We start from the raw sequence: 20,645 nt of genomic DNA, 5'->3' as shown, positions 1-20,645 counted from the left end.
GGAGCATTGGGGTCTTGGACCATCACTAACAGCTGGTGTGGAGAGGGATGCTGGGTTTGGCTGGGTAGGGACGAAGCAGGAAACAGGTGGGAGACGGTAAGCTGGGGCTGGGTTGTCTCCATGGGGAGGACACGTGCTCCTCCCTTTCTATCCTGTGCTCTTTTCATGCCCTGTTGCTGGCAGAGAATGGCCACCCAATCCCCACCCCAGAGGCAGGCGCATCTCAGGGTCCTCCTATTCTGAACCCACTAACCCCCTGCCCATTCAGGGAATGGCTGAGGGCATCACATTCCCCTCCAAAACAAGGATGATTTGCTGCAAATGAAATGGGGTGGGAAAAGATCCCAAATCAGAGGCGATTTTAAACTGAAATGAGAGCAAAACCTGAGCATAATAGATAACAAAGTAGCACTGTGAGAGAGAAAGGGGAGAACTGACCAGGATTTTATAGCTGTGCTTGATGATTACAGAGAAAGGGGGAAGCCCTTCAGAGTGCAGGGGCCGCACTGCAGAATGACCCCCCCCCCGGAATTGTCCCTGCGGTGAAGTAACAGCCATGACCTGGCACATCCCGTTTTTTCCCCACCTGTAATTGAGGTACAGAGTGTGGCCATTTATTCTGGTCGCACTTGCCTGTGGGAGTCTGTCCTTTGCCTAGGGAAGGGGACACCTAGCCCCTTACTGACGCTGAGTGGAGGTTTTGGTTCGCTCTCTCCCAGCACCAAAAGAAAGAGGAAGGGTGGATGAGAAATCAGGACCCTGAGACTGACAGTCCCTAGGGCTAATGGGGAGAGGGCAATGGTTCAGGTCAGCCTGATTGACAGGGCAGGCAGGTCAATGAGGGAGTCAGGAGGCCGGGGGGATCCCGTCCTCCGTGTGAGCTGCAGCTTCTTGGGCTGGAGTAGGGCAGAGTTAAGGAGAGAGGAGCGACCAGAGCCGGGGACCAAATCTGTGCTGGGAGCAAAGATGCAGAAACCAGAGCCAGTGGGGCCAGAAAAGCCACCCAGGGGGCTGGAGGCAGAGTAGCAGCATCAGTGCTGAGGCCGAGTGGAGCTGGACCTGGAGCAGTGTGGAGCTGGGTGCGGTGAGCAGCTGGGGAGAGCGAGGGGGACCCTGTGCAGAAGGCCCAGCGCGGGGAGATGCCCCCCAGCCAAGCCAGCCTTGGAGAGGGATCGTAACCCCAATGGGGGGGATGATGCTGGGAAGAAGAGTCCTGCTACCCAGAGCGTGAAGCCATGTCCGACTCGCGGTGTCCCTGCAGCACGGCCAGAGCGTGGGAAGGACGGGTGAGGCACAGACAGTGAACGGCCCTTTAACCTCCAGAGATGCTGGTTGTGATGTCCCCGTGTCACTGAGCGGGGTTATTTGTTTTCCTTTAATCTTTCCCGTTGTGCCTTATTTTTTAAATTGGTGGCTGGTTAATAAATTGTATTTGCTTGAACTGCGCGTAATGATCAGTGGGTTGGGGAAGCGTGCAGAGCAGAGAGAGCCCCCCGGCGCGGGGACACCCTCGCCCCTGTCCTAAGTGACCATGACAAGGTTGGGGATTGAGCCCCCCAGGAATCCTGGGCCCAGCCTTGTTGGGTTTATGTGGACTCTGCCACACGGGAGGGTGGCAGGGGAGCCCTCGAGGTCGGGCAGGGCTCTGGGTAAAGGGAGTGGGAGCGAGAACTCAGATCCTTCCACTAGCCAAGTCATGCATAAGCCAGGGAAGTTCCCCTCAATACCAGGACCATTCCCCCGTTTACACCTACAATGGCCTTTGGGTCAGGTCCCAGAAACACCGAGTCCTCTCTGAATGCCTGGATTTTTACCAAGTTTCCCCAGAGTGGGGCTGCACTTTTCTAGGACCTTTTTCCCAATACCAGAATACCTTTGGAAGAGCTGCTGGTCCTTCGTACCTGCAGATACAAGCGACTGCTACCCTCATGCAGCCATTTTGCAGCCATGTGTCTGCTGTATCACCTTCTCCAGCTGGTCACCATTCTTATCTCCCGTTATGCTTACTCGTTAACATTTCTGAGGGTGGCAGAGTCTCAAACTTGAGGACCCTCCATGAATCTTATGGAGGTGATGTTTACTCTGATCAAGCTTTACGACGACACACCAGGTACCTCTTTCCAACTTAATCCTTTTCTAGTGATCAGAACTGTGTGTATAAACCCTTCAGCGCACATAAGCCCAAGACACTGTGAACAATTTGTCAGCTGTGGCTGTAAGAATCTGTTCGTTATAGATCCATGCTGCTAACACCCATTGTTTAATTACAGATTAATTACATCGTTTTTTACAGCTGTGGTCTCCTCATCTCTAAAAGAGACACAGGCGAGTCTCATCTTACACTGGGGTTCCATTCTGCGGTCAGCGCGTAAAGCGAAAACCGCGTATAGTCAAAATTACATTGAGTTGAATGGTGGGCGGAATCACCCACACTACACGTACAGTATTAAAATTGTTATTTTTCTCCTTTTGTTTTTGTTTTTGCCAACCGCGTAAAGCTGAAATTGCGCACGTTAAATGTGCATAAGATGTGACAGACCTGTACTGGCATTAGAAAAAGTTCAGAGAAGGGCAACTAAAATGATTAGGAGTTTGGAACGGGTCCCATATGAGCAGAGATTAAAGAGGCTAGGGCTTTTCAGTTTGGAAAAGCTAAGGGGGGATATGATAGAGGTCTATAAAATCATGAGTGATGTGGAGAAAGTGGATAAGGAAAAGTTATTTACTTGTTCTCATAATACAAGAACTAGGAGCCACCAAATGAAATTAATGGGCAGCAGGTTTAAAACAAATAAAAGGAAGGTCTTCTTCACGCAGCACACAGTCAACTTGTGGAACTCCTTACCTGAGGAGGTTGTGAAGGCAAAGACCATAACAGGGTTTAAAAGGGAACTGGATAAATTCATGGAGGTTAAGTCCATTAATAGCTATTAGCCAGGATGGGTAAGGAATGGTGTCCCTAGCCTCTGTTTGTCAGAGGGTGGAGATGGATGGCAGGAGAGAGATCCTTTGATCATTGTTAGGTTCACTCCCTCTGGGGCACCTGGCTTTGGCCACTGTCGGTAGACAGGATACTGGACTAGATGGACCTTTGGTCTGACCCAGTACGGCTGTTCTTATGTTCCACTGATTTTTTTTTGAGTTATTTTTTTAACAGTTTGGTATCTCAGCTACTTTTGAGCCATCATTAATTTCATCCCCGCCCCCTTCGTTTGTTAATTCATACACATACTTGCTCTCTACTACTACTTTCCTCCTTGACAAATTTAAGCCTGTTCATCTTAACCCCTGTAGCTTAGCATCAGCTCATTTATGCTAGTGGTGACAGATCAGGTTAGATAAATGTCAGATTAAAAAACTTTGTTTCAGTAAAAGGACCGGGCTACTTTGGGGCTAGTTTTTAAGTGACTTTGGGCTACTAATGCAGTAGGAATCTGGCAACCGCTCCAAGCCTGAATCCACTGCACCCCTATTTCTGTGCTGAGTCAGGCACCAAGCCTGAAATTCTAGCGTGTGGCTAGTGGATGTGGTAGGTTCACTTGAATAGGCCGGGCGGTGAAGTGATTGAAGTGTGGCTCTTCTGTATTAGCGAGACACCCGGAATTACGGTGTGCATTCCAATGGGAGGGTAATTAAGCATTGGAACAATTTCTCAAGGTGGGGGTGGGGGTATGTGTGTGGTGGAGTCTCCATCTCTGACACATTTTAAATCAAGGTTGGATTTTTTTTTTCCTAACTGATGCTGGAGGAATTAGTTTGTGGGAAGTTCTGTGTGACACAGGAGGTCAGGCTAAGGCACAGTGGTCCCTTCTGGCCTTAAAATCTATGAATAATCTTCCCAGCATTGTCTGTGTTCACTTTCTGCAGCCGCTCTTACCTCATCTGCGACGTGTGGATAATGGTGACAGGTACCTCCCCAAGGGTGTGATGCCTCAGCCAGTACAAACTGCTAAGAAATACACAGACATATCCACTTCCCAGCCCAGGGCAGTCTCCAGGGTGTGCTGGGGGGAAGCTCCCTCACCCAGCCATGGACAAGTTTTTGCTGGATGTTTCAGGCCTAGCTCACAACCTTTTAAAAGCAGGTCGTGTGTGAGTGTGGAGTGTCTGTATCTCAAGAACCCTTTGACCCCGCCAAATGACTGAAAATTTGCACCCCTGGCCCTTGGGTGGCGTATCACTCTTCAGCCAATCAGACTGTGTATGTTAATTTAAAGAAAAAGTGTGAACAATGTGGTTTCAGAAAGAAATGCTGTTGCAACACAACAGTGCTGAAAATATTACTAGGATTCCGGTGGCACCTTAAAGACTAACTGATTTGGGCATAAGCTTTTGTGGGTAAAAAACCCCACTTCTTCAGATGCATAGAGATGCATTTCACTCCATGCAATTGCCGTGGGTTCTTTTTAACCCATGAAAGCTTATGCCCAAATAAATCTGTTAGTCTTTAAGGTGCCACCGGATTCCTCGTTGTTTTGTGGATACAGACTAACACGGCTACGCCTCTGATACTTGACAAAATATTACTGCGGTTGATAATGTGAGCTGGCTACTTTATGGAAAATTACCTTCGGTTCCCTGGCAACTAAAGGTTGCTAATAGATTTCTTTCACAAGGAGGGTGTTGTTGCTTCTCTTCTTGCAGGGGAAAGTCTCACTTGATTTTTGTTTTATAGGATCATCCCTCATCCTTTGCCTGCAGAGTTTTCACTTGAAGTTACACAGGTTGTTTTTCTTCGAGCCCCGTCAAGGCATTTGCTTGTGGGAGCTGTCTAGCCTTTTAAGACAGAGGCGTATGGATTGAATACTCGTGGCGTGACGAAGTTAAAAGCCAGAAGATAGAAATGAGCACATGTACAGAATAAAGTTTATCTGAAGCCACAGCACCTAGAGAATTAAACAGACTAAAATCGGAGCATTCAGCTGGTGATTAGCATACTCTGCTGAGAGGCCTTTCTTCAAATCCTTTCTGGGTGGTGTTGGCAGACCCAGCAGCAGCTCATACCCAGACCCCTCAGCCTTGCTGAACCATCATAGCTGGCAACCAGTCCGGCTCTCGTGTGTTAAAGAGGGGTTGGATTTTAAAAAAAGGTGTTTAAATTTTATGAAATGCTTGAGTTGTTGCCTGCATTAATCTTACTTGTAATATCTGTCTCCCCCATTATAAGGCAGGGGTCAGCAACCTTTCAGAAGCACTGTCCTGAGTCATTTATTCACTTTGATTTAAGGTTTCGAGTGCTGGTCATACATTTTAACATTTTTGGATGGTCTCTCTCTATAAGTCTATAATATAGAACTAAACTATTGTTGTATGTAAAGTAAATAAGGTTTCTAAAATGTTTAAGAAGCTTCATTTAAAATTAAATTAAAATGCAGAGCCCCCCAGACTGGTGGCCAGGGCCCGGCCGGTGTGAGTGCCCCTGAAAATCAGCTCACGTGCCGCCGGTGGCACGTGTGCCATAGGTTGCCTACCCTGTTATGAGGTAATAGTTAAGTGTTTGCTCGGTAACTATAAAAATATTTGCTCTGCAACTGTAAACCCATCAGGCGGGAGGCGTCATTAAGTGTGACATGCTGGTCTATCACAGAAGGGGTCATCTTCTCTCCACCAAAAGGCGACCCCCAGACACCAACAAGCCATTGTGGAACCTCAGTGGACAGAAGACTTTGTTGAGTCTCCCCCGACAGCCGTGAAGAGGCGAGCTCACCCCATCGGCTTGAACACCAGGGGGGAAGGGAATAAAAATTATGTCTCTGCTGCTTGAACTCTGAGGGGCAAAGAACCCAACCAAGTCAGGCAGCCAGTCCCCGGGCTTCCCCCCACCAGCAAGCGCAGCTGAGACACGAAATGGGAGAGATGGGGAAAATTGTTTGTATGTTTTATTGACAGTAAGTAACTGGGAAGCTGGAGAGTAAAAGGCGGATGCCCACTACTGAGAACAGGTTTCTTCATGGCACGACAGCAGCACAAACATGCAGGAACTAACAGAGGGAATTACGATGTGACAGGCTCACTTTCAGTAACGTCATCAGTCTCTGCACCACTCATGTTCCCTTTTCTTCTCGGCATTTTTCTAACCCTCACTTCCCATCCCTGCTTATTTCCCTGGGTCTCTCCCACTGTCCTCCCCTCCCTGCCACAGATCATTGGCTTCTCCATTCTTTCCCCTGGTTCCATCCCTTCCCCTCTTCCTGCTCCCTGGCTGGTTCCCCTACCAGGCAGATTTTCCTTTCACGCTTTTCATTTCTATTTGTCACCATTTCTCCCAGACGATCCCTTCAGTCTCGTTTTATTTTAATTCACATTGTCCTCTTGCCTCTCCTATTCCCTCTGGTTCAACCTGCCCTGCCCCTGCCAACCTCAGGAGTTTAAAAAAATAAATACAAAGCATGAGACTGACCCCAAATGAGGATTTTTTAAAAACGATTCTATAATGGGCTTTGGTCTATCTGCACCTGTGCCCAGCCCACGGCTATATGTGACAATTTCAGAATGTGAGCAGCTGTCCAGGAGTTACAGGGGAAGGTGACTTTGCCCCTTGGGGGAGAGGTGCTGGCTGGGAGATCTTATGACACAATTTGTACAAAACACTCCCTGCTGCTGCGGCGCTTCCAGCTCCCCCCCCCCAACCCCCCCAATACTAATTAATTAATCCTGTGCCCCTGCCCAGCCCCCACATCTGCTCAGGGGTGCGGGAACAATTTGTATGGGAGGTGGGGGAGGTGCAGAAAGCCATCGATCAAAACAGTCAGCCCTATATATGATGGAAACCATTGCAAGCCAGGGGGTGTGGTGAGTTCCAGCACCTGGGCTGATGCCTCTCGGGCTGCTCCCGGGGTCCTCCCCCCATCCCTGGTGCTGCAGGGAGGGATGGAGGAGGAGGTTTCAGGGGTCAGAGGTAAAGTGCCAGGAGGCTGGGGAGTTGGGAGTCCGTCAGGGTCACAAAGACGGGGATGATAGCTAGCTAGAGATGCCCATGGCCAGAGTCATCCTGGACCACAGAGAACAGTGACCAAGAGGCTACAGAAATCCTGGGGGGCGACGCGACTGGCTGCTCTCCCTCCATCACTCCCTGCTCTCTGTGGCTTCAAAGTCCAGCGACTCCAGGGAGCCGGCGGGGTCGCAGAGACCGCAGGGAGACAGTCGGTAGGAAGACAGCAGTCCTCCACAGTCATAGAGACTAGGGCACCGGAGGCTAGGCAGGCCAGTTTTGGGGTCCCCTGGGGGACACAGCCTGAGCCAGGATCTCCACACCCAGAGCCAGGGGCGGATTCGCTCCCCAGGGATGGAGCCCGGCGGGAAAATGAAGATCGGGGCCTCGCTAATAGCGTCAAAAAATGCCACCTGCCCCCGTTCACAGTCCAGACAAACCCGGATCCTGCTGGGGACGCAGCACAGGGGCAGGCGAGTGGCCGGGGAAGTGAGAGCCCGGAACTGACCCCACCAGCCCCGCTCCACCGCCCAGATCCCCTCCTCGGGATTAAGGTTGATCCAGCCCTTCCTCCTCACGGACTCCCTGGCCACCCCCACCGCCCAGTGTCCCCCCTCCTGCACCCTCACCTCCACCTCCCAGCAATGTCGCCCCGAGGTGAAGCCCTGGCAGCCCAGCACGCAGCGCTCAGGGTCAAATCTCTCCGGGTTGTCAGGCAGAGCCTGCCGCGTGTGTCCCCATCTGACGCTTTTCCCGTCCGCAGAGAGGACGAGTTCGGGATGCGCCGTCTCTGGATCCAGGGTCACGTGCACTGGGGGGGAGAGAGAGAGAACCAGAGCATTAGGGGCAGAGCCAGAGGCAATGGGGTCTTCCTAAAAGTGGGGGGGAGAGGCCCCATCCCCTATGTGGCCCCACCCTCTCTGTGACTCTGCCCTCTCTGTGGCCCCTCCCCTCCTCTTCTGCCTAAGGCTTTGCCCCCCGGCCATACCAGAAGTTGGAGCCAGGAAACCCAGGTCCCTCCACCATGATCTGGCCAAAAAGCTGCAGCCAGGTCATGATAAAAGCCGCCCGGGCAGCTGTGGGGAGCCATGGGTCTCCATCTGCCCTGGGAGGGGGACCTGGGCTGGGGGCTGCTCTCAGGCCCCCCCACTCCAGGCAGGTGGAGACCCCTCAGCTGCCCGGGCGGCTCTGACCCAGGCCAGGATCCTGCTTCCAGCCTGAGGAGGGGCCGGGCCCGTGGTGAAAAGCCAGGCCCATCCACTTTCAAAGGTGGGAGGGTCATGACCCCATGGACCGCCCTCCCTCCAGTTCTGGCACCCCTGGGCAGAGCGCAGCCCAGGTGGAGGTGGGGAAAGGAGGTTGGGACCATTTCTCACAGTCCCCAGCAGCCTTTTCTGCCTGGGACAGTCCTGGATCCCGGGGAGATGCCGCTGTCCTGGGCCCTGAGGCTGAGCAGAGGCGTCGCTGCAGTTCCTCGTTTCTCACTTTCCCAGCAGTTCAGCCCCAGCAGGAAGGTGGTGGGAGCTTTTAGCAAGGAGGGGGTAGAGGAGGCAGCTACAAGCTTTAAAACCCAGTGGGAAGCTCCCCTCCCCTGAGGGCACCCTCCACTCCCCGGCCAGGGAGCAGAGAGGGAAGTGCAGCATTGGGGAAAAGCCACCTAAGACCAGAGAGTATTGGGTGGGTCAGCCCCCAGCCCAGGGAGTAGGGAGGGGAGCAGCATCCCCCCAATCCATGGAGCCATCAGCAGAGCCCAGCCCTGCCCGGGGGAAAGGCCGGATGGCGGGGACAAGCCATGGAGGTAAAGGCAAAGGCTGGTGGCAGAGCTCTGCTCAGGTGCTGGGCAGGGAAGAGTGTTTCTGTTCATCAGCATGGGTGTGACCCGAGCACCCAGGCTGGTGTCAGGATGGCCTGTGTGACTTCAGCCTGGGGATCTCCCCACTGTGTTTTTATGCCGGGCTCTGTGCAATGGGTGGCATCGGTTTGGTTGGTTTATTTCAGTTACGCTCTTGTGAAGACGTTTTTGCTGGAGTTTTCTCATGGCTGAAAGACAATCTCCACCAGCAAACTCACCCTGTCTGTGTGCTCCTAGGAGGTCCCCTCTCTTTGTCTCCAGTTTAGGCGGCAGAGGGGCTGGAGGGGGAAAGAGAAACAAGAGGGGATTTCAGGTGTTCCTATTTATAACACATTCCCACTCGGAACTCGTAGAACCGTGTGCAAATCACGACAGAGAAACAGACACAGACACACACTCAGGTATTTAATATAAATTAATCTGAAACCTTCTGTCATAAATAGATAGTTAAGGGTTAATGTCTCTCTTACCTGTAAAGGGTTAAGAAGCTCAGTAAACCTGGCTGACACCTGACCAGAGGACCAATAAAGGGGCAAGATACTTTCAGATCTTGGTGGAGGGAAGTCTTTGTACTTTTTGTGTTGCGGTTGTTCGCTCTTGGGACTAAGAGGGACCAGACGTACATCCAGGCTCTCCAAATCTTTCTGAATCAGTCTCTCATGTTTCAAACTTGTAAGTAATAGCCAGGCAAGGTGTGTTAGGCTTATGTTTGTTTTCTCAACTTGTAAATGTTTCTTTTTGCTGGAAGGATTTTACCTCTGTTTGCTGTAACTTTGAACCTAAGGCTGGGGGGACGTGGTCCCTCTGGTCTATGGGAATCTGATTACCTTGTAAAGTATTTTCCAACCTGATTTTACAGAGATAATTTTTACCTTTTCTTTCTTTAATTAAAAACTTTCTTTTTAAGAACCTGATTGATTTTTCCTTGTTTTAAGATCCAAGGGGATTGGATCTGGACTCACCAGGGATTGGTGGGGGGAAAGGAGGGGGATGGTTAATTTCTCCTTGTTTTAAGATCCAAGGGGATTGGATCTGGACTCACCAGGGATTGGTGGGGGGAAAGGAGGGGGATGGTTAATTTCTCCGTGTTTTAAGATCCAAAGGGATTGGATCTGGACTCACCAGGGATTGGTGGGGGGAAAGGAGGGGGATGGTAAATTTCTCCTTGTTTTAAGATCCAAGGGGTTTGGATCTGTGTTCACCAGGGAATTGGTGAAGTCCCTCAAGGCAACCCAGGGAGGGGAAAGTTTTGTGGGGACAGGGTGTGATCCAGACACTGAAATTCTGGGTGGTGGCAGGGTTACCAGAACTAAGCTAGTAATTAAGCTTAGAAGTGTCCATGCAGGTCCCCACATCTGTACCCTAAAGTTCAGAGTGGGGAAAAAACCTTGACACCTTTTCTTCCTTCTCATAAGAACGGCCATACTGGATCAGACCAAGGTCCATCTAGCCCAGTATCCTGTCCTCTGACAGTGGCCAGTGCCAGGTGCCCCAGAGGGAATGAACAGAACAGGGAATCATTAAGTGATCCATTCCCTCTTGCTCATTCCCCGCTCCTGGCAAACAGAGGCTAGGGACACCATCCCTGCCTATCCTGGCTAATAGCCATTGAGGGACCATTCAGGCATCTCCCAGCCGTGCAATCAAGAGCCATGAAGCCTCACGACCATCGCAGGACATACAATCTGCGAGACAGAGAGTTACTTTTCCCTCATCCGCCCCTTCAGACTCCAGCTGCTTTGTTTCACTCACTTGCTGCCTTGGGTCATAAACTAGACCCGGTTCACGCAAAGATTTTTGTCATAACAGGAGCTTCACCCACTCAGGTCCCTTTGACACTAATGGGATGTTCAGAGCTTGCGAAATCCTGGCTCTAATGGTGAGCTGTTTGGTCTGTTAACTCAGCGTCTCTACAAAGAACGGCATGATGGAGTCCTCGTCCACCATAGGCAGAAATAATAATAGAATCATTTTATCCATGGGGGAAACTGAGGCTGGGGGGAAGGCTGGCTCACTGGGCCTGTATCGGCTACAGGAGAGAGGAAAGCCAATTTGTGAATCCGCTCTTCAGTGGCTGCAGGGCCCGGTGCAGAGCTTGGCACGGGCTAAGAAGAAACCAGCCAGAGTTGCATCCGTATTACAGTGGCCCCCGTGTGTCTTGGCCAGCGTGCAGAGTACCAGAGGCCCAGCTTGATGCTGCCCACCTCCCTCTATCCGTGGTCCCCCCCTCCCTCTTCCAGCCCGCCTGTGACACAGGACCGGATCATAGCAATGGACTGGATCCAGATTGAACACGTGGCCTTTAATTTTGGGTGCCAACCTTTAGGCCCCTGTGGACGGTCTGGTTCTCAGAGGGTTTGGGCACCTGTAGCTCCCACGGACTCCACCTGTGGCTGTGGATGCTAAACAACACTGGAGCATGTGCACTGCAGTTCTCAAGTCAGGAAAGAAACACCAGTGGCCAGCGTTAGGCCATTTTGCTGAATTTCAGCCTGAATGTTGTGATCTTTGGTAAGTCATGAATTGATGCGAGACATCTTGGTCCCTCGTTCTCCGCTTTCCCCTATTTATTACATTAAGCATTGGGAATTAGTACAAGGGTTATTTCTTCTGCTCAGGTTTGGACGGACTGAGACTGTGTGATTATGCTGACTTGCTTGGCTTTGACCTAGTGAGGAGTTTGCTTGACACAAGGAATTCTTGCTTTAAGGGACTTTGTTATCAAGCGACGTGCTCATAGATGCTATGTGGGCACAAAGACAGCAGCCCCCCAAAACGTCCTGCCTCCGAGCAGTTAGCAAAGTCGAACAACCCCCAGGTTCAGAAAAGGGTCAAAGTGCCCTATGCATAATCAGTGGTAATCAACCAATCAGAAAAGAGAACAACAACACGAAACAATCTTGGATCCCAAAAGCCTCGGCCTTAAAAAGTTGGTGCATGTGTTTTGTACAAGTTACACAAGCGATTTAATATTCATAACACTCAAAGGTGACTCGGAAAGAACTAATACATGTATAATTTGGATGTGTAGAATATGTCGGACTTTGTAAGGGGTAGTCAGCTCGTCGTAGGAGAAATCCACTTGTGCCCCAGGAGATGGTAACTGGCCAATGCTGCTTTGTCATTTCTTATTTTAATAGTAATTGTAATTGCAAGGCACATCTTTGGTATACAGAAAGGTTTAAATTCATAAACCTGAGTGTTTTGGTCCCCAAGCTTATGCCCAAATAAATCTGTTAGTCTTTGAGGTGCCACCGGGATCCTTGTTTTTGTGGATACAGACTAACACAGCTATCCCCTGATACTCGGTCCCCAAGCATGTGACATTTTCACCCAACAATTCAATAGATGCATCATCTAACTATGAACCAACTGGCCAGCCCCATTCTCCTCCCACTGTCTCACGGCTTTATCCCAATTTCCCCTCCTAAATCCCTTCTAGGTACCTTTGAATTTCCTCAGAGTCTCCATGAGGGCATCAGTTTTCTGGGAGAAATCACTGAGTCTCACTTCCAGTTCAGGAGAAATCTCCACTGGCTGCTGGAACTTCCCCTTCTCACACCTGTAGAGGAACAATTTCACATGGTTACATTTCATTTAGTGACTCGTTATAAGTTCTTGCTAGCGAGTCGCTGCTGTAATGGGCCTGGAGTTAGAATTCCTCTCCTCCTCCCAGCTTCACAGAAGTGCAGCCTTCCCCCCAGAGATCCGATTCATATTCTTCAACTCTGGCATACAGAGACCTGCTCTGCAGATAAAAGGGGAATTGAGTCATAGAATATATCATAGAAGATCAGGGTTGGAAGGGACCTCAGGAGGTATCTAGTCCAACCCCCTGTTCAAAGCAGGACCAATCCCAACTAAATCATCCCAGCCAGGGCTTTGTCAAGCCTGACCTTAAAAACCTCTAAGGAAGGAGATTCCACCACCTCCCTAGGGAACCCATCCCAGTGCTTCACCACCCTCCTAGCAATATAGTCTTTCCTAATATCCAACCTAGACCTCCCCCACTGCAACTTGAGACCATTGCTCCTTGTTTTGTCATCTGCCACCACTGAGAACAGCCGAGCTCCATCCTCTTTGGACCCCCTCTTCAGGTAGTTGAAAGCAGCTATCAAATCCCCCCTCATTCTTCTCTTCTGCACACTAAACAATCCCAGTTCCCTCAGCCTCGCCTCATAAGTCATGTGCTCCAGCCCCCTAATCATTTTTGTTGCCCTCCGCTGGAATCGCTCCAATTTGTCCACATCCCTTCTGTAGTGGGGGGCCCAAAACTGGACACAGTACTCCAGGTTTGGGCTCACCAGTGCCAAATAGAGGGGAATGACCACGTCCCTCAATCTGCTGGCAATGCCCCTACTTATACAGCCCAAAATGCCGTTAGCCTTCTTGGCAACAAGGGCCCACTGCTGACTCATATCCAGCTTCTCATCCACTGTAGCCCCTAGGTCCTTTTCAGCAGAACTGCTGCTTAGCCAGTTGGTCCCCAGCCTGTAGTGGTGCAGGACCTCCATGGCCAATTCACTCCCTGACCTTCAGGATCTCAGGGACAGGAGACTTCAGTGTTCAGTGTTGTAAAAATCTGCCTGCTAAAGACCACAGAGATATGATATCACAGCAAATACATGAGGTCGATCTTTCCATTGAATGGATAATTCCAGAGTCTTCCATAAAAGGGTGAGAACTTCAGGATTTGTATCAAAAATGCCTGTAGTACTTGTGGCACCTTAGAGACTAACAAATTTATTTGAGCATAAACTTTCATGGGCTACAGCCCACTTCATCGGACGCATAGAATGGAACATATAGTAAGGAAATACATACACATACAGAGAACATGAAAAGGTGGGAGTTGCCCAACCAACTCTAAGAGGCTAATTAATTTGTGCTGATAATTGCTCATCTTAATTAATTAGCCTCTTAGAGTTGGTTGCAATATTTGGCTGAAGAGCCCCGCGGAGATATGGTGCTAACATCCTCGCCAAGTTCTTTCCCAGCATTGTGAAGTGTGATGGGGCATGAGGGAGAGCCATGTATCTGCTCAGGGTGAACCTAATATCCTAGAGGGGAGAGAGGGAATTTCAGCGCTACCTGAAACACACCAAGGAAGGGATATTGCAAATATAGAATCATAGAACTGGAAAGGACCTCATGAGGTCTAGTCCAGTCCCTGGCACTCATGGCAGGACAAAGTATTAACTAGACCATCTCTGAGAGGTGTTTGTCCAACCTGCTCTTAAAAATCCCCAATCATGGAGATTCCACAACTTCCCTGGGCAATTTATTCCAGTGCTTAACCACCCTGACAGTTAGGAATTCTTTTCTACTATCCAGCCTAAACCACCCTTGCTGCAATTTAAGCCCATTGCTTCTTGTCTAATCCTCAGAGGTTAAGGAGAACAATTTTTCTCTCTCCTCCTTGGAACATCCTTTTATGTACATGAAAACTGTTATCTTGTCTCCTCCCACTCTTCTCTTCTCCAGACTAAACAAACCCAGTTTTTTTTCAATCCTCCCTCATGGGTCTTGTTTTCTAGACCTTTCGTCATTTTTGTTGCTCTTCTCTGGACTTTCTCTAATTTCTCCACATCTTTCTTGAAATGTGGTGCCCAGAACCGGACACACTGATCCAGCTGAGGCCTAATCAGCGTGGAGTAGAGCGGAAGAATTGCTCCTTATGTCTTGCTTACAATACTCCTGCTAATACAGCCCAGAATGATGTTTGCTTGTTTTGCAACAGTGTAACTCTGTTGACTCATCTTTAGTTTGTGATCCACTATGACCCCCAGATCCCTTTCCGCAGTTCTCCTTCCTAGGCAGTCATTTCCCATTTTGTACGTGTGGAACTGATTGTTCCTTCCTAAGTGGAGTACTTGGGATTTGTCATTATTTAATTTCATCCCATTTACTTCAGACCATTTCTCCAGTTTGTCCAGATCATTTTGAATTTTAATCCTCTCCTCCAAAGCACTTGCAACCCCTCCCGGCTTGGTATCGTCCGCAAACTTTATAAGTGTACTCTCTGTGCTATTGTCTAAATCATTGATGAAGATATTGAACAGAACCAAACCCAGAACTGATCCCTGCGGGACCCCACTCATTATGCCCTTGCAGCATGACTGTGAACCACTGATAACTACTCTCTGGGAATGATTTTCCAACCGGTTATACACTCACCTTATAGTAGAAAGAATACTTCATCAGATGCTGGGCTGCAGCCCATGAAAGCTCATGCTGAAATAAATGTGTTAGTCTCTAAGGTGCCACAAATACTCCTGTTCTTTCTGCGGATACAGACTCACACGGCTGCTACTCTGAAACCTTATAGCAGGTCCATCTAGGTTGTGTTTCACTAGTTTGCTTATGAGAAGGCCATGCGAGACAGTATCAAAAGCCTTACTAAAGTCAAGATATACCAAATCTACTGCATCCCTTCATCCACAGGCTTGTTACCTGTCAAAGAAAGCTATCCGGCTGGTGTGACAGGGTGAACTCACCCCACGCTCGACGGGGAAGGGTAACCCCTCACCGTGGGCTGCGCATACTCCAGGAGCACCACTATCATAAGAGAACGGCCCAATTCAGACCAGCCTGGCCTCCGAGGAGGAAGGATGCTCCTTGCTAACTCCAGCCCAAAGGCAGCTGAAAAGCCTGACCGTGAAAGAGGGAGACCCAGACTGACACCCAAGTGCCTGTGGATGTCCGAGAGGGATCAAAGTCACCAGGAAACACACACGCTGAAAAGCCCTGAGACCCTGACAACACCTCAGCTACAGCGCCAGAAGATATGGTAGGAGGGGGCCCTGGGAGGGGGGAGACAAGTTATTGTCCAGGAGGAAGTGTTTCGGTGGGAGCCTCGCTGACTCAGTGGCAGAACACCCCTTAACGGTTAGGGCCCTGGGCCAGGCCCCGGAGGAGCAGGGTGGGCCCAGGACCCCCTAACCTACCCGCCGCCCTTCCCCTGAGCGGTTTCGCACAGCAAGGCTGGGAGAGAGGCAAAGCTGAGCTGTGGTGGAGCAGAGCTGAGCTGGAGCAAGAAGCAGTTCCTCTACCCCCCGTTACTTCCTGTGCCCCCGCCCCCCCAGCTCACCTCTGCTCCGCCTGCTCCCCTGAACGTGCCACCACTTCACTTCTCCGCCCTCCCTCGCCTAGGGAGCCCTAATGCCCTCAGCAGCAGTGAACCTCTCAGGCCCGGGCAGTGCCCCCATGTCGAGCCCCACGTGGGGGCTCAGGGCATGCTCCTGGTACCAGTCACCCCTGGCTAGTTCCCACTCCGGCATGCACTAGTGGGGGTGAATGCCAGCCAGACCCTTTGGGGACCAATCAGAGCCATGCCTTGCACCCCAGGGTGTGCACAAATTTGTCAGAAAAGCCTTCAACTTTAAGAAAAATTTCTGGGGAGGGGCGATAGCTTGGGAACCCCTTGGTCAAATGACCCCTAACGTGGTGACGGCCCCAGCCCTCGCCCCAGGAGGCCCAGCGGATTTCAGGGCAATCCAAGTGTGGGGGCCGAGGTTCGAGCACTAGGAAATGTCGTAGGAGCTTCTCAATTGTACCCACGCTGGAGCTGGCACCAACCCTGGAAGTTGCCAGCTCTCTGGCCGGCCGGAGGTTTCTCTGTGCCGCAGCCTGTCTGGACTGAGGGCAGCAGACGTCTGTAGCCGACCCCTCTCAGCACTGGGTGATTCGAGCGAGACACAAATTGCACCCACAGTGTAGGGGGCAGGTTGTGTGAAATGCACCAGAGCGATGGGGCAGGTAGCATCACCCTGGAGACTTCTCCCGGGGTCCCTGCACAGGGTAAAACCGGCTTTCCTGAGCTCCCGTCTGCAGCACCCACTGGCCGCGTCCCCTTCCTGGCACGGACTCCTGCTGTTTGCAGGGAGCCGGGAGCCCCTGGGAGAGTCACGGCCCTGGAGTCTGTGGGGAAAATGGACCAACCTGGACGGGTCAAAACTCCTGAGTCAGCTGCCAGAAATCAGGGAAATGATCCCCCAAATCATGTGGGGTTTTTAAAGAGTCTGTTGTGGGATTGGTGTCTGATCCCCAGTGGGTGGGTGAGAATTAGCTGCCTCTCACCCCCACGCAGTGAGTAAAGTGATTTTTGTCTCTCTGCACAATCTCCCTCCCCCATCTGCCTGGCCCCCCGCCCAGACATTTATCTGGCCCCCACCCTCAAATCAATCCTCACCCCTCCCCCATCAGTTCTGCCTCCACATCTGATGGGAGCCCCCAATCCTGCCCCTCCCCAGCCCCCCACATCTGCCACTCCCCCAGCCTCCACACCAATCTCCCCATCTCTGCCCCTTCCCCAGACCCCAGCTCCCACACTAATCCCCTCACATCTGCCCCTTCCGCAGCCCCCACACCAATCCCCCCGACATCTGCCCCTCTCCCATCCCCCACACTAATCCCTCCACCTGCCCCTCCCCATCCCCCACACCAAACCCCCCATCTGCCGCTCCCCCAGCCCCCCCGCCTGCCTCTTCCAGCCCCCCACCAATCCCCCCACCTGCCCCTTCCCCCAGCCCCTACACCTGCCCCTCTCCCAGCCCCCCACGCCAATCCCCCCCACAGCCTCACCTCTGCTCCTCCGGCAGCTCCTGAGGTCCCCCCAAGGCCCGGGGGGTGCAGTGGGGTCCCCGATCCCCTCCCAGCCGGGTGCGGTCGGGCCTGGCTGCGCTGGCGACTCGCACGGGCGGTGACCGTGGAGAAAACAGCTTCTCTCCTCCCGATTTGCTGCCACGGAGCAGCCTCAGTAGCAGCAGCTGGACCCCCCCCGCCGCCGCCCCCATCAGCTCCCTGCAATTCCCCGGGGGGGGGGAGCGCAGGGGCCAGAGCGTGTCCTGAGGGGGTAAAGGGGCAGGCTCCAGGACGAGGTGCAGGAGCTGGGGGTCAGGAAGGAGGAGGCACTGGGGGGGCACCCCAGGAGAAGGAGGGGCAGAGGGGGTCAAAATTATGGGGTGAGGAGCCACCTGCTGTGGTCGCCAAAATAGGGCGTGGGTGGCTTTGGGGTCCTGGCTTGTGTCCATCCCAGCAGCAACCCCACCCAGCGCCACCCCGGCCCCCACGCCCGCCAGCCCTCCAGGATTGAACAATCCATCTTTCCAGCAAGAGGATGTCATGCGATTCAGTCTCCAGGACTGCGTCCAACCAAAACTGGCAACCTTCGTGGCGGCCAACAGCCGCTCTTCTCTGTCTGCAGCGACATGAGGTGCCAAGGGGCCTGGGAGTCAGGGAAATAGTTTGCACGGATGCACAAGCCGCCGTAAAACCGACTGGCACTTTTCATGGGTGTTTCTGATGCATCACAGAATTCCTGCTCCATTTCCATAGGATTCCCACGTCCGCAACAGGCCTCACAGCAACTGTTCGAGCTTTGCCTGTATGGGGCTCCCTTCCCTGTCACCCACGGGAAATACAGTTTCACCCCTTTTAATTTATTTTTTAAAAGAGTATAATGTTTATAACCATGTGTTTGGCGCTGTACAAACAACAGGGTCACGTGATAGCTTCCCTCAGGCGATGGTAGGCCAAGGCCAGCTGGGATTTCTCTCTTCATTTATCCATCCCTCCGTGACGTTTGTTTTTCTCTGCATCCTGTGTCTGCTGCATGGCTCCGTGTTAGAGCCAATCTAAATCCATACAGGGTCTCTCTCTCTCTCTCCATTCCAGGGCTTATGGGGTTCTCACAACACTTTTCCCTAAAATACTTAATTAACTTTAGGAAAAACAAATAAATATGCCATATATACATGTCCATATCATTATAATTTATTGATGTAGGGTTTCTTTTTTTTTTTCTTTCTTCAGACTCAGTAATACCAATCATGTACAGTTGTCTCTATTCTTTTCTGGACCTAAACAGAACAAACAGAACTAAGGTGCTTTGCATGTTTGATTTTGTTTTTTTAGATGGCTAGTTAATAAGTCTGCTCCTGGGAAAAGTGATATTTGTATATTTGTTAATATCACGTTTCACAGCAGACCTCCTCAGCCCTGGCATGCTCAGGGATAAATTAAGCCCTGGATGAAGAGGTGGGTAAGGAGGCAGGGGGACCAGGAGGAGGGAACAGGGATTGAGCTGTCAACACCCACCCGCACCCCTAATCACAGCCCAGGAGGCTGTGGCCACAAGAAAAGCGCCTGGTAGTCACATGCGGCCACATTTGAGATATGCTGGGTTAGATTCTGCTCCCAGAATCTGGAACAAAGAGGCTAACGTCAGTGGATTTACTTCACTTTACATAGTAAACAAGACCCTTTCTGTCCAGTCAAAACTATTTCCCCTCCTAATTTTTCCCTCTACTGTTACTCACACCTTCTTGTCAACTCTTGGAAATGGGCCAACCTGATTATCACTACAAAAGGTTTTTTTTGTCCTGCTGATAATAGCCCACCTTAATTGATGAGTCTCCTTATAGTTCGTATGGCAACCCCCATTCTCTGTGTGTATATATATATATCTTCCTACTGTATTTTCCACTGCGTGCATCCAGTGAAGTGGGTTTTAGCCCAGGAAAGCTTATGCCCAAATAAATTTGTTAGTCTCTAACGTGCAACAAGGCCTCCTCATTCTTTTTTCTGTCCAGTGTGTGTAAATCTCTTCAGCAGTGATGGATAGCGAGCTGTCTCCACAACTATCTAGCAGAGAGACCAGGGCATGCAGAGTGTGAACGGCTGGGTTTGATTCCTGGTTCTGCTACCTCAGATTCCCCATTCTTAAAACACTCTGACCACTGGAACTGGGGAGTATTCTGGACTGACCCAATTCATATTTATATAAACGCACTGGAATCGCTACTATGAGAGATTGAGAGAAACGCCAGCAAAGGTCTCCTCTAGGACCGGGGCTGGTGCACACCCGAGGGCTGGAGACTGCCTGTTCCCATCTTGTCTCTGCACCGGTTAGAGGTCAACTCTCAGGAGGAGTAAATTAGCCTAGACCCAATAAAGCTTTGCCAATTAAAAGCCGGTGAAAGCCTGGCCCAATATCACTATTTAAGCCCATTTCGTTAGACACATGGTTGTATTGAATTGCCAGGCACAAGCCTGCCCACATCAAAAGCTTCCTTCTTTCTCTCGGCCGAAGGGGAGGAACCATTGGACCCAGGCATCAAAAGGTCAACAAATGAGAAAACAGAGATGGGATGAGGGTCAAAAGGAGGGATCCAGAGAGGGACACCAAGCAGAGAGCCCTTAAAGGCATCCAGGGGGCTGCAGCTTGGTGCACTCCACAGATGTGCATCAGGGTCGTCCTTGCGCCACACATTTTCAGGGAGGGGGGTGAACCACACCAGGTACATGCCCGTGCTCCCGGCTTCATGCCAAGGGCTATCCCAGGCGGGCTGCAGGACCAGGGTGGAATGGAGACTGGCCCACTAGGGCTCCTCATCCGCCACGGTCAGTGGGAGGTCTCACCCCTTGATGTCGGGTCGGGACACGAGGTGAGGAAGCGAAGGGGGATGGAGCACCAGGGTGTGCAGCGGTTTGCTAGGCACATTTCAGAAATGGAACGGCAGCAGGTCACGCAGCCAGCTGGGTTATGCAGAGCCAGAAGCTGGTGGGGGGAACTGGGAGCAGGGGCCCGATGGCATGGTTGAGGGCCGGGAGAGGAGGGGCTGGCGGGGAGCCTCCTTCCCGTAGGACCCACTCACAAAAGGCCTGAGAGGTGGGTTGTAAAGCTGACCTCACCTCCAGGTCTGCAGGAGGTCCTGGTGGAAGACCGGCAGCTTGGAGAGGTCTCGTGGAAGACCCCTCGGGTGGAGAAAAAGAGCGAAGTAAGGCAGGGCACATCAAACCTACGCAGCTTCTCTTCACTTTCCAGGTGCTTCATGAATGATCCCTCCCCTCACCTACTAT

At 51.4% G+C, this 20,645-nt stretch overlaps 1 protein-coding gene across 1 annotated transcript; it reads right to left on the bottom strand.

Annotated features, from left to right (window-relative positions):
- Positions 1–5,857: 5,857 nt before the first annotated feature.
- Positions 5,858–17,806, bottom strand: LOC115643467 (tripartite motif-containing protein 15-like). Its single transcript, XM_030547541.1, has 4 exons — positions 17,367–17,806; positions 12,230–12,345; positions 9,002–9,061; positions 5,858–7,742 (listed from the first exon to the last, which is right to left on the bottom strand). Exons 1-4 carry the CDS (start codon positions 17,576–17,578, stop codon positions 7,066–7,068), a joined length of 1,065 nt encoding a protein of 354 aa, XP_030403401.1. The 5' UTR covers positions 17,579–17,806; the 3' UTR covers positions 5,858–7,065.
- Positions 17,807–20,645: the final 2,839 nt, after the last annotated feature.

The sequence above is a fragment of the Gopherus evgoodei genome, unplaced genomic scaffold (assembly GCF_007399415.2).
Source record: "Gopherus evgoodei ecotype Sinaloan lineage unplaced genomic scaffold, rGopEvg1_v1.p scaffold_60_arrow_ctg1, whole genome shotgun sequence".
NCBI lineage: Eukaryota > Metazoa > Chordata > Testudines > Testudinidae > Gopherus > Gopherus evgoodei.
This window is presented reverse-complemented; position numbering and strand designations above follow the sequence as displayed.